This window comes from Pipistrellus kuhlii, unplaced genomic scaffold, assembly GCF_014108245.1.
Source record: "Pipistrellus kuhlii isolate mPipKuh1 unplaced genomic scaffold, mPipKuh1.p scaffold_m20_p_84, whole genome shotgun sequence".
In the NCBI taxonomy this organism is placed as follows: domain Eukaryota; kingdom Metazoa; phylum Chordata; class Mammalia; order Chiroptera; family Vespertilionidae; genus Pipistrellus; species Pipistrellus kuhlii.
In genome coordinates, this window is record NW_023425589.1 from 877,706 (window position 1) to 890,893 (window position 13,188).

General features: G+C 64.7%; 2 protein-coding genes across 2 annotated transcripts in view; one reads left to right on the forward strand and one right to left on the reverse strand.

The window, feature by feature from the left end:
* The window catches only part of IL4I1 (interleukin 4 induced 1), a 53,161-nt gene that overhangs the window by 3,671 nt on the left and 36,302 nt on the right, over nt 1–13,188 (reverse strand). The gene's annotated exons all lie outside the window — the stretch shown is intronic.
* On the forward strand, nt 14–13,021 carry TBC1D17 (TBC1 domain family member 17). Its single transcript, XM_036425724.2, has 17 exons — nt 14–183; nt 647–745; nt 985–1,059; nt 5,043–5,166; nt 5,555–5,762; nt 6,132–6,243; nt 7,155–7,313; nt 7,613–7,741; nt 7,823–7,926; nt 8,325–8,419; nt 8,784–8,900; nt 8,973–9,073; nt 9,157–9,256; nt 11,059–11,156; nt 11,637–11,753; nt 12,185–12,271; nt 12,344–13,021. Exons 1-17 carry the CDS (start codon nt 163–165, stop codon nt 12,542–12,544), a joined length of 1,947 nt encoding a protein of 648 aa, XP_036281617.1. The 5' UTR covers nt 14–162; the 3' UTR covers nt 12,545–13,021.

Here is a 13,188-nt window from a genome sequence, read left to right on the forward strand (position 1 = left end):
GTTCAGCCACCCCGTGTAGGAAAATAGTTACACCCACTCCTCTCCTAGGACAGGCAAGGGCGCTACCACTCTCCGGGATTTGAGGGGAGTCTCCTATCCGGACGTGACAGCACATTGACCCGGAATAGGAGGGAGCGGGTCAGCGGGTCCTCGGCCGCGGCTATGGAGGGAGCCGGTTACCGGGTAAGCTCTGCGGAGGCCTTTCGCGTCTGTCCAGAGGGAATGCCCCCTCCGCTGGGCGGCTTCTCCGTCCGGCCGTGCCGCGCTCCGGGAGCCGGCCGTTCCCCAGCCCAGACACCATTCCCCGATAACGATAACGCTGTCGCCCTCCCCGCCTCTGCCCTGGGGAAGACCCTTATCTCTGGCCCTGCCCCTGGCTGCTGAGACGCTCGTGTAGGCCCCGCCCCTTTTGGAATCCAGACCTCCTCCCTCCCTCACACCCCAGGACCCCCGACCCCTTCTCTTCCCCCCCGACTGACGGCCGGACGCCTCGCTGGTTTGTTGGTATTTGCGATTCGCCACTCTCGGGCCCCGCCCACCAGAGAATAGCCCCGCCCCAGGTCCGCTCCCATTGGCTCCCTTCTGAGCCCCGCCCCTCGGTTGTCGTTCGGCCCTGGGCCCCGCCCTCACTGGTCCCCTTCCGCAGGTGGTGTTTGAGAAGGGCGGCGTGTACCTGCACACCAGTGCCAAGAAGCATCAAGACCCGGACTCCCTCATCGCCGGCGTCGTCCGCGTTGTGGAGAAGGTGGGCCGGAAGGGAGCAGGGCCCGGGCAGGCCCGGAGCGGGATGGAGGCTGCATCTGTCGGAGTACCATCTAGTTGTCAGCGATGAGCCCTTAGGAAGATGGGGGGGTGAGGGATGGGGGTACTGGAGAGAGGCAAGGCTTTGTTAAGCTGAAAGCATAAAACGGGGAAGAAGTTTGACGATATAGTTTGGAAAGAGACAGGAGGGGAGCTCCTCTAACCTTTCCCTCCCTCCCTCAGGACAATGACGTCCTTCTGTCCTGGGCTCCGGTGGAGGAGGCTGGAGATGCCACCCAAATGCTCTTCTCCAAGAAGGTAGGCTTCCCTCGCTGGCCCCTTCTCCACCGGCATTTTCCTGGGCCCGGGAAGTGAATGGCATCGAAAGTGCTGTGTACAGTCCCAGGCCTGTTTGATTTCCTGAAATGAGGCTGAAGATGCCCATCCACGGAAAAAAGCAGGCTCATGGCCATGAGGACAGGCTGCCCCTGTACCCCCTTTGCCCCTGGGGGGTGCCCTGCCAACACAAGACACAACTGGGCCTGTGGATTGGGGTTGCAGGGTTGTTGGCCCATAAGCACCTGACGTGTGGCGTTACCTTGGGGCGGCCCTGCCCGCACGTCCGTGGAGGGAACAGGACCTGACCAGGCTACTCGCCCCCTCCGTGGCCCCCCTTCCGTGGTCCCCAGGTCAGGACCTCAGTAAGTGTCTCCCAGGGCTTCTCGCCAGGCCCTGTGCTGGCTGGTGCGGGCACCCAGACACCAGTCCCGCCCAGGCCCTGCCTACGCCCTCATCACCATTCTGTTTCTGAGACATTGAGGCAGTGAGAGGAAGCCCCTTTTCCGAGGTTAGAAAAGCCAGGAGGTTGTTGGAACTTGTGTTTGGACCCAAGGACGCTGGTGGATAGAGCATCGGCCTGAGGACTCGGGGTCCCAGGTTCGATTCCGGTCAAGGGCATGTACCTTGGTTGCGGGCACATCCCCGGTAGGAGGTGTGCAGAGGTAGCCGATCGATGTTTCTAACTCTCAATCCCTCTCCCTTCCGCTCTGTAAAAAACCAAATGACCGGGTAAAATGGCGATCACAGGCACCGGCCACCCAGGGAGTTGGGGCAGAAGCGACCAGGGTTTTGCATTTGTCACCAACCTGGAAGGCAGTCTGAGTGTTCTAGAGAATACTGTTGTCCTTGGCACTACTTCCAAATGGCAAACCCACCGGCTGGGCAGGAGTTAGTCTCCAGTTACGTCAGCAGCAAGGGCGGCGTGCAGAGAAGCGGAGGCTGGCGGGATTCCCCAGGGTGGGAGGAATGGCAATGACTCACCTGCGAGGGCCGCCACCGCTGCCAAACGAGGGCAAAGGGGACAGCACTGGAGCTGTGGAGTCCAAGGACAGTCATCAGCGCTGCTATAAAGCGAGTGACTGGCCCCCCGCTGCCCAGCTGCCTCTGCGAACAGGAAGGTGAAGACAGATGCCTCTCCTCCTCGCTCATCAGCCAAACATGGCCCAGGTGGCAGGAAGTTGCCCTCACCTAATTCCCACTTTCCAGATCTTAATCTATCTTGTGTTCGGCACTCTAGCTTCAAGGGATCCTGGGAAATGTAGTTTTTAGGTCTTATATATAGGTCTTTGACCCATTTTGAGTTAATTTTTGCATATGGTGACAGATAACAGATAACAGTCAAGTTTCATTCTTTTGCTTGAGGCTTTCTAATTTTCCCAGCGCAATTCATTGAAGAGGATTTCTTTTCTCCATTGGATGTGTTTTGGCTCCTTTGTCAAAATTATTTGCTCACATACATGTGTCTTTATGTCTGGGATCGCAGTTCTGTTCCATTGGTTTGTGTATCTGTTTTACTGCCAGCACCGTACTGTTTTGATTATTGTCTCTTTGTGGTATAATCCAAAGTCAGGGAGTGTGATGCTTTTGGCTTTGTTCTTTTTTCTCAGGATTGCTCAGAACGGGCACCACCTCTGACGGGTCTTCTCTGTCTCAGGGCACCCCTCTGGGGGGGAATGTGGCGGTGGGGTTCCCCAGACCCATGCAATCCCAGCGCTGTCCCCTGCAGCAGATGCTGCCAGCGGTACAGCTGTGATGGGTGGGGGCGGAGTGACGTGGGAGAGGCCAGCTGGTGTGGCTGAGGTTTGTCCTCCCAGTAACGGCAGCAGCCCGACCTCAGCTGCCTCACCTATCTCCACCCATCACTGGGGTTAGCCACAGTGTGCGCCTCCTGCTCAGGGAAAGATGCTTATTTCTCTCTCTCTCCCTCTCTCTATCTCTTTTTTTTTTCTTTTGATTTTTTTTAAATTTGATTTTTAGGCCCTGACCGGTTTGGCTCAGTGGACTCAAGGGTCCCAGGTTTGATTTTGGTCAAGTGCATGTACTTTGGTTTCAGGCACATCCCCAGAGGGGAGTGTGCAGGAGGCAGCTGAATAGATGTTTCTCTCTCGTTGACGTTTCTAACTCTCTATCCCTCTTCTTTCTTCTCTGTAAGAAATCAATAAAAAACATATATATATTTTTTAATGATTTTTAGAGAGAGAGGAAGAGAGAAGGAGAAGAAAAAATTAAATGCGAGGGAGAGATCGATTGGCTGCCTCCTGCACCTCGAGGTGATCAAGTCTGCAATCCCCGGCAGGTGCTCTGACCGGGAATCGAACTGGCCACCTTTCAGTGCACAGAACGATGCCCAGCCAACCGAGCCACATCAGCCATGGGCCTCCCCACTGCAGATAAAGTGCTCCATAGCCTGATGCTCAATGCTACAGCCTCTGGCTCTCGGCGGGGAGGCGGCCAGCTTGTGGCTTTGTTTTCCTGTTTGGCAGTCGTGGCTGCCAAATACTGTGACTGGGTCACTGGGCTCGGCTGCAGCAGCAGCAGGTCCTGACTGTGCTGGCAGGGAACACACCTGTGTCTGCACCTTGGCCTGCAGGGAGTGCAGGGGCCGCCAGACTCCTCCCTGCTCCTGAGACCCACCTCCACGGCCCATCTCGGCTCCTCTTCCTCCCCTCCTCCCCGTCCTTCCATCCTTCCATCTCACCCGCCTCCGACGCCTCCCTGCGGGGAGCAATCCGCCTTCCAGGGGAGACCAGGGGGCCCTCATGTCGCCATGGTCCTAACGTCACCCCTCACGTTATTCTCATACCTGTGAGCCACCTCCTTTTTTCCTTTATCGAGATAGAATTTACCACAAGCTCAGTTTTATGATAGAATTTAAGACTTTCGACGTGCATGAATCGGTGGGATTTTGCAGCCATAGCCGGGGTCCAATTCTGAACAGTCCGCCATGCCCCACAGAAACCCTCCAGCTGTCCGCAGCCGCTCCCCCTCCTCCGTCCCAGCTCCTGGCAGCCTCCACTCCCCTCGGTGCCCAGACCTGCCCGCTCTGACGCCTCCTGGAGAGGGAATCACAGACCGCGGTCCTGTGTGTCTGGCTTCCGTTCCTGCGGGTGCTTTAGTGGTTTGTCTGTGGACCGGAGCGTGGCTCCTTTTCATCGCTGAGCGATGCTCTGTCGTGTGGCTCCGACGCTGTGGCTCCTCACCAGCTGGTGGGCACTGGTGGTGGGCACTTCCTGGCTTTCCGGACTGATGTCCGTGCTCTCGCATGGACATTTATATTCGCTTCTCACGGGGTCATGCCGAGGAGCGGAGGTGCTGGGTCACACGGTAATCCACGTCTCACCCTTAGAGGAACTGCAGACTTTCCCCTGCGGCTGCTGCCCGCCCCCCACCCCCCTGCAGCATCGCCTTTGGCACAGCGGCCTGGTGGGCACAGCGGCCTGGTGGGCACAGCGGCCTGGTGGGCACAGCCGGCCTGGTGGGCACAGCGGCCTGGTGGGCGCAGCCGGCCTGGTGGGCACAGCGGCCTGGTGGGCACAGCCGGCCTGGTGGGCACAGCCGGCCTGGTGGGCACAGCGGCCTGGTGGGCACAGCCGGCCTGGTGGGCACAGCGGCCTGGTGGGCACAGCGGCCTGGTGGGCACAGCCGGCCTGGTGGGCACAGCGGCCTGGTGGGCACAGCCGGCCTGGTGGGCACAGCCGGCCTGGTGGGCACGCGGATCTGAGGTGGTTTGCCTGGGGTTGCCCTCGTGAGCTCTGCCCGCTTCCTGCACTGAGGCCTCAGCAGTCACACCGAGCTGCCCCGCTGGACCACCTGCTCCTGGCGAGCCACCAGGAGACCTGGCATGGGTCCTGGCCCTGTCCCAGTCCTCAGCGCCTTCTTTGTGTCTCAGTTTCCCTCCTTGTTCAACGTGGCTACTTCCAGGAGAGCCTCATGGCCCCTCTCTCTTTCCCCCTTTCCCCAAGGATGCCAGTGGAGGGGACTCCTGCGCCTCTGAGGACGAGCCAACCTTTGACCCCGGCTATGAACCCGACTGGGCCGTCATCAGCACTGTGCGGCCCCGGCCCTGCCGCCCAGAGCCCTCCAGGGGTAGGCTGAGCTGGTACCCCGAGTGGGGGGGCAGATGGTGACACCTCTGTTGTCATGGCGCCGTGGGCTTCACTGCCCATAGTCAAGATGGCCACCCAGCCCTGCCTTCCAGTCCCAGGAGAGTGGGTGGGGGGGGGCCAGTGGCTCCAGGGTGGGGTCTGAGTGAGGAGAGGGAGGTGACAGGGCAGGGGCGGACCGAGGGCGACAGGGAGCCCGCCTGCAGCAGGCACATGGCCCCGGGCTGGGCTCTGCTCACATCTTGTCTGTGTTTCCGTGGAAACGTGAGGTGACGCAGAGCTCCCCGCGGTGGGGCCTGGGGCTGTCCCCCTGGGCTCAGGACGGGTGCCCCTCTGGCTGCCCACACCTCCCGACGCGGTGCCACCCCCAGGTGCCGAGCCCAGCTGCCCCCGCGACTCCTGGGCCTTCTGGGTGAGCCTGGGGGAGCTCAAGTCCGTCCGCCGCTCCAAGCCGGGCCTCAGCTGGGCCTACCTGGTGCTGGTGACCCAGGCCGGGGGCTCCCTGCCCGCCCTGCACTTCCACCGCGGGGGCACCCGCGCCCTGCTCCGCGTCCTCAGCCGCTACCTGCTGCTGGCCAGGTGAGCAGCCCTTCGCCAGGCCCGCTGCGGCTGCGGGCCCTCCGAGGGGCGGAACTCAAACCGGGGAAAGGCAGGAAGAGGGACTGCCTGGCCGGAGGAACCGTTACGTCCAAGGGTTGGTGTCAGGCAGGCCCGGGCCCAGGAGCTGGAGAGCCCGGTCCGCTTCCCCCCAGCCCGGCCGGCAGCGGGTGGACAGACAGACAGACCTCCGTCCCCTGACAGGGAGGGGGAAGGCCCCACCCGCCCAGGCCGTGCCCACCCCGGGGTCCAGCTGCGGCCTCGGCCGGGACGGGGGAGCTCCCAGTAGCGTGGGGCCCTGCGCCCGGAGGCGGCGGGACACTGCAGGCCGCTCCCTGTGCGCCCCCCCAGCTCCCCACAGGACTCCCGCCTCTACCTCGTCTTCCCGCACGACTCCTCCGCGCTGTCCAGCTCCTTCCACCACCTGCAGCTCTTCGACCAGGACAGCTCCAACGTGGTGTCGGTGAGTGCCCGGCCGGCGGTGCCCGGAGGGGGCTGTGCCCTGAGGGGGGAGCGGTGCCCTGAGGGGGGCTGTGCCCGGAGGGGGGCTGTGCCCGGCCAGCGGTGCCCGGAAGGGGGCTGTGCCCGGAGGGGGCGGTGCCCGGGGGGGGCCTGTGCCCCGAGGGGGGCTGTGCCCGGGGGGGGGGGCCTGTGCCTGGAGGGGGGCTGTGCCCGGGGCCCGGTGGTGCCCAGAGGGGGCTGTGCCCGGAGGGGGGCTGTGCCCCGGGCCCGGCGGGGGGCTGTGCCCGGGGCTCCCCGGTGGTGCCCAGAGGGGGCCTGTGCCCGGAGGGGGGCTATGCCCGGGGCCCGGTGGTGCCCAGAGGGGGCTGTGCCCGGAGGGGGGCTGTGCCCGGGGCCCGGTGGTGCCCAGAGGGGGGCTGTGCCCGGGGCCCGGTGGTGCCCAGAGGGGGCTGTGCCCGGAGGGGGGCTGTGCCCGGGGCCCGGTGGTGCCCAGAGGGGGCTGTGCCCAGAGGGGGGCTGTGCCCGGGGCCCGGTGGTGCCCAGAGGGGGCTGTGCCCGGAGGGGGGCTGTGCCCGGGGCCCGGTGGTGCCCAGAGGGGGCTGTGCCCGGAGGGGGGCTGTGCCCGGGGCCCGGTGGTGCCCAGAGGGGGCTGTGCCCGGAGGGGGGCTGTGCCCGGGGCCCGGTGGTGCCCAGAGGGGGCTGTGCCCGGAGGGGGGCTGTGCCCGGGGCCCGGTGGTGCCCAGAGGGGGCTGTGCCCGGAGGGGGGCTGTGCCCGGGGCCCGGTGGTGCCCAGAGGGGGCTGTGCCCGGAGGGGGGCTGTGCCCGGGGCCCGGTGGTGCCCAGAGGGGGCTGTGCCTGGAGGGTTGGCGGCCGGGCGGGCGGGCGGAGTGTGACCAGCCCCCCTGTCCCCAGCGCTTCCTCCAGGACCCCTACTCCACCACCTTCAACAGCTTCTCCCGCGTGACCAACTTCTTCCGGGGCGCCCTGCAGCCGCACCCGGAGGGCGCCCCCCGCGACCTGCACCCGGGCCCCGACGAGGAGCCCGAGCCGGGGTTCGAGGTCATTTCCTGTGTGAGTAGCGGCGACCCCATTCTACGCTGTCACCTTGGCCCTGGGCCTGCATTTCCCAGCCTCAGCTCGGCTCCAGAGGAGGGTGACAGTAACGCACCGCCCGCAGCCTGTGCTCCTGGTGCTGGCTGTTACGGGGGCCCTTCAGACTTGGGGTGACTGTCCCTGACCAGGCGGAGTGTTTTCCTCCCCCCGAACAGTAACCGGCTGTTGAGCTAAGAGGGGCTGCAGTGACTCGGGGTGGCCCGGATGCGGGTAGGGGGCTGTGGGGTCCACAGACGGGCTCCCCGTGGCGTCCGCAGGTGGAGCTGGGGCCGCGGCCGGCCGTGGAGCGGGCGCCCCCGGTCACGGAGCAGGAGTGGGCCGGCCACGTGGGCCCCGAGGGCCGCCTGCAGCAGGTCCCCGAGCTGAGAGCCCGGATCTTCTCCGGGGTGAGTGCTGGGCTTGTGGGGGCTGGGCTGGCCGGCGGGTGGCCCCGGGCCCCCTCTGAGCTCCTGCCGCCCCGCCCCCAGGGTCTGAGCCCCGGCCTGAGGCGAGAGGCCTGGAAGTTCCTCCTGGGCTACCTCAGCTGGGGGGGCTCCGCCGAGGAGCACAAGGCGCACGTGCGGAAGAAGACGTGAGTGACCCGCCCAGGCCCGCACCCCGCCGATGGCGATGGCGGCTCTGATCGGCCAGCAGGGCGCTGGCACCGGGCCCAGGCCCAGGCCCGGATTGGCAGCACCTGTGCACGGGGAGACGGGCAGAGGGGCTGGGCCTGTCCCTCCCCTGGCTTGTCCTGGGGCCACCCTGCCTCCATGGTGGCTGCTTTGCTTCCTAAGCTGCGAGCGCCTCTCCTGGTTCCTTGTACATATTGTGCCCCTGCTGTGCGTCCTGGTCCCCACCCGGTGGTGGTCAGACCTTCCACCAGAGCCCACAGCGGGTTCGGGGGGGGTCTGCCAGGTCAGAGAGGGCTCTGGGGTGGTGACCGGGCTGAGGAGGCGGCAGGCGCCTCACACAGCCCGCGCCTGCCCTCAGGGATGAGTATTTCCGGATGAAGCTGCAGTGGAAGTCGGTGAGCCCCGAGCAGGAGCGGAGAAACTCGCTGCTGCACGGATACCGCAGCCTCATCGGTGGGTTGGGGGCCGGGGAGCCCCGCCTCCCCAGGAGCAGGGTGAGGGCACCGAGGGGGATGCCGTGAGCAGGGCCAAGGGGCCAGGGCAGGCCGGGGAGAGGGAGGAGAGCCAGGCTCTGCCACATACGCACCGTGAGATCTGGCAAGTGATTTTACCCTGGGCCTCAGTTTCCCGTCCGTGCCCGGCTGGTAACCGTGGTGCCAGAGGGTGCGGCTGGCGTGACGCAGACCTCACTCCAGTGTCAGGTGGTCGGGGACTGGCCCACACCTGCGAGGGGAGAGGGGACGGGGCTGTGGCCGGTGGCCGGCAGGGATGGGGCCCCCACAGCGTCCTCCCCTCTGCCCTGCCCCTGTCCCCGCAGAGAGAGACGTGAGCCGCACAGACAGGACCAACAAGTTCTATGAGGGGCCCGAGAACCCGGGGCTGGGCCTGCTGAACGACATCCTGCTCACCTACTGCATGTACCACTTCGACCTCGGTGGGTGCCCGCGGGGCGGGGGGGGCGCCCTGGGGGCCGGGCCCGGGCCCGCCTGACCACCTGTCCCCACAGGCTACGTCCAGGGCATGAGCGACCTCCTCTCCCCGATCCTCTACGTCGTCCAGAACGAGGTGGACGCCTTCTGGTGTTTCTGTGGCTTCATGGAGCTCGTGGTGAGGCGTGGGGCGGGGCGGGGCGGGGCGGGCGCCCGGGTGGGCGGACGGACGGGGTGCGATGCCCGCTGCCTCCCCCGCAGCACGGCAACTTCGAGGAGAGCCAGGAGACCATGAAGCGGCAGCTCGGGCAGCTGCTGCTGCTGCTCCGGGTGCTGGACCCGCCGCTCTGCGACTTCCTGGGTACGTGCGGGTCTGGTGCGGGGCAGGGCGGCGGGGACAGGCGTCTCCGGGAGTGAGCAGCCACAGGCGGTGTCCGTTTGGTCCTGATCCTAAAAAGAGAAACATCTGTGAGAGCGGGGCTGGGCTTGGAGCAAACCGCGCAGTGCAGGTGTTCCGATTCCCTCCGAGCCCGTCCGAGCTCCACCTGCCTTGAACCCGGGCTTGGTCACTGGTTCTCTGGACGCCTGGCACTGGGGCTGCTGCATTCCGGCCTGAAAGTGTTTCCTGGTGTTTGTTCAGTGTAGAAAAGTGCAGGAAATTCAGATAAAAGGAAGAAAACAAGTTGCTGTTGGGAGTAGTATTCGTTTGGCGCAGACGATAAGTTAACTTCCGGGTATTTCTTCCCTGAAGTGTGGGCTCCCCTTGGGAGGGGGATGAATTGGAAGGAAGCGAGGCTGGAGACACCGGACATGAGCTGCCTCTGTGTCATTAACAGTTTCTTTTGGTGGCCCTGGCCGGTTTGGCTCAGTGGATGGAGCGTCGGCCTGTGGCCTGAAGGGTCCTGGGTTCGATTTCGGTCAAGGGCACATGCCCAGGTTGCGGGCTTTAAAAAAAAAAAAAAGTTCTTTTGGCCCCAGCCGGACGGGCACAGGCTTGATCCCCAGCCCCAGTCGGGTGAGTGTGGGAGGCAACCAACGGATGTCTCTCTCACATCAATGTTTCTCTGTCTCTCCTCCTCCCTTCCACTCTCAAAAAAATCTATGGAAAAAATATATTTCCTCAGGTAAGGAATAACGGCAACAAAAAAGTTTCTTTTAAAGATTTTCTCACTGACTTTGTTTTTCAAGAGAGAGAGAAAGGGAGAGGGAAAGAGCGAGAAACATAGGTGTTGAGCAAAACCTTGATTGGCTGCCTCCTGCAAGCCCCCTGCCAGGGACTGAGCCTGCAACCTGGGCATGTGTCCTGCCTGGGACTCGAACCAGCAACCTTTTTGGTGCACAGGATGACACCCAGCCAAGTGAGCCAGCCCGGCAGGGCGATTAAAAATGTTCCGAGCCATCGCTTGTATGGGCCGCACAGCGTTCTGTTCCTCTTACTGGTTTAAGATGATGTACGAGAGCAGATTGGACCTGACCTGCACATTAGTAGTTTTTCTTTCTTTCTTTTTTTTTAATTAATATGTTTTATTGATTTTTTTATAGAGAGTCAGAAACAATGACAAGAGAGAATCATCGATCAGCTGCCTCTTGCACACCCTCCACTGGGGATGTGCCCCCACCTAAGTACATGCCCTTGGCCGGAATCGAACCTGGGACCTTTCAGTCCGCAGGCCGACGCTCTATCCACTGAGCCAAACCACTTTTGGCCATTTGTAGTTTTTCATCGTGACAGATAGTCTGGGTAATTTCTTTAGGTAAAATTCCAGGGAGTGAAGTTGTATCTCGGGCAGTCCATGTTTTTACAGCTTTTGAAACGCCTGTCCCCACCGCTACTTTCCTGGAAGTTATACCCATTTCCGTGTCTGCTCGACGTTTCCTCACGCCTCCCCCGGCGCCGGGTCTCCCTGTCCCTCCCTCCGTGTGCGAGTGGGAGACATGGACGCCTCGCCCGGCGCGGGGTCTCCCTGTCCCTTCGCCGGGTTCGGAGGCGGGAGGGGAGGGTCCTGTGGACACAGCCTTCCTGCCTCAGCCCGGAGCTCCCCCGCTGGGCGGCTGGCGGGGTCTCACAGCCGGTCCTTGGCGGCCGGACGGGCACACTGCCGATGAGAACGGGGCGGGCACTGGCCGTGAGCTTGCACCACCCTCCACGCTGTCCTCCTCCAGACTCCCAGGACTCTGGCTCTCTCTGCTTCTGCTTCCGGTGGCTGCTCATCTGGTTCAAGAGGGAGTTCCCCTTCCCGGACGTTCTTCGGCTGTGGGAGGTGGGCAGGGCCTGGGTGGGGGCTGTGGGAGGTGGGCCGGGCCTGGGTGGGGGCTGTGGGAGGTGGGCCTCAGGCCTGGGTGGGGGCTGTGGGAGGCGGGCCGGGCCTGGGTGGGGGCTGTGGGAGGCGGGCCGGGCCTGGGTGGAGCTGTGGGAGGCGGGCCGGGCCTGGGTGGGGGCTGTGGGAGGTGGTCCGGGCCTGGGTGGGGGCTGTGGGAGGTGGGCCGCCGGCCTGGGTGGGGGCTGTGGGAGGCGGGCAGGGCCTGGGTGGGGGCTGTGGGAGGTGGTCCGGGCCTGGGTGGGGGCTGTGGGAGGCGGGCAGGGCCTGGGTGGGGGCTGTGGGAGGCGGGCAGGGCCTGGGTGGGGGCTGTGGGAGGCGGGCAGGGCCTGGGTGGGGGCTGTGGGAGGCGGGCAGGGCAGGGGCAGGCCTGGGTAGGACCGCAGGCGGAGGCTGGCCTGCGACCCTCCCTCCGGCTCCTAGGTGCTGTGGACAGGGCTCCCGGGCCCCAACCTGCACCTGCTGGTGGCCTGCGCCATCCTGGACATGGAGCGGGACACCCTCATGCTCTCCGGCTTCGGCTCCAATGAGATCCTCAAGGTGAGGCCCCTGCCCGTCCTGACCTGCCAGACGGGACCCAGCGGCCAGAAGGGAACTCGGGTCTTTGCAGTAGTCGGGACTCAAAACAGGATTGTTGAGAGTGGATTAGCTCCGAGCAGGGCGGCCCTGAAACCAGGGCCCCCTCCCTGGCCCTGCCCTGCCCTCACGGAGCCCCTGGTCTGTGTGTGTGGGCTCCCCAGCACCCCAACCCGCGGCCAGGCCACTGGGGGAGCTCAGCGCTCTTTCCCTTCCTGATCCTGCATCTCAAGAAGCCTGGGAGAGGTGACCGCCCCTGACCCCCAGCTACACTGTGAGCCCAAGAGGGCCAGCCTGGCTGTCTTCCCTCCGGTGGGTGGCACAGTGGGCGCTCTGGAGGTGCGGGTTGAGGGCTGGAGGCGGGCCTGACTCAGCCCCCTTCCCCCTTCCCCCAGCACATCAACGAGCTGACCATGAAGCTGAGCGTGGAGGACGTACTGACCAGGGCCGAGGCCCTCTACCGGCAGCTGACCGCCTGCACGGTGAGTCCCCCCTTCCCAACAGCCCCGCTCCCGCCCCTCAGACTCCTGACCTGGCTTCCTCCCGACCTCCAGGAGCTGCCCCACAACGTGCAGGAGGTCCTGGGCCTGGCCCCGCCCGCAGCGCCGCACAGCCCCTCGCCGCCCGCCTCCCCGCTGCCGCTGTCGCCCACCCGCACCCCGCCGGCCCCGCCGCTCCCCGCGGACCCGGCTGCGCAGCCCGACAGCAGCCTGGAGATCCTGCCGGAGGAGGAAGAGGACGGCGTGGGCTCCTAGGGGGCGGGCGGGCCGGCCTGGCTGAGCCTGCCCCTGGCACCGCACTTTACCGCTCCGCCGTGGCCACGCCCCGGCTGGGGGTGGAGCCAGCAGAGGGGCGGGGCTCCGCCTTGCCTCCCCGCCTCCTGATTTCCGGCTTCATTAACTGACATTTCCGTGCCCCGTGGGCTCCTGTAGGTGTAGGGAGGGCAGGGATGGTGCGTGCTCCCTCTGACCACCCTGCAGAGCAGGTGTTTGACGTGGACCCCAACCCCGGCCAATGAGACTTAGGAGGAGGTCCCTTGGGGATGAGTGGTGTGGGGGAGGGGGCTTGGGGAGGCAGGCCTGAGTTTGGGGCTTTGGGAGGAGTGAGGATGGGGTGCTGGGGTGCAGCCTGGACATAACTGGGACGGAAGGGCCTACAGAGCTGCTCGTACACTGAGGACCTGCCTCCCAGCTTTGTGGTACTTGAGGAAAATAAACTCGTGTTTGATCCACTGTTGGCCTGGCCTTTGTGACTGGCATCGAGCCCCACATGGACCAGGGGAGGGAAGCAGCGTCGTCCTCCCCCGGAGAAGGCGGAGCCCCTTCTCCCCTGGGCGCATGGCTTTGCTCAAAGCAAAGTGGGGAGGCGACTGAGCCAGGGACGCGGCAGGACCACAGGC

Bases quoted from the DNA above. Each gene is read 5' to 3' on its own strand.
- TBC1D17 (XM_036425724.2), top strand. From the start codon at position 163: ATGGAGGGAGCCGGTTACCGG. The intron at 184-646 runs GTAAGCTCTGCG...CCCCTTCCGCAG, and splicing joins TGGAGGGAGCCGGTTACCGG to GTGGTGTTTGAGAAGGGCGG. The intron at 1,060-5,042 runs GTAGGCTTCCCT...CCTTTCCCCAAG, and splicing joins AAATGCTCTTCTCCAAGAAG to GATGCCAGTGGAGGGGACTC.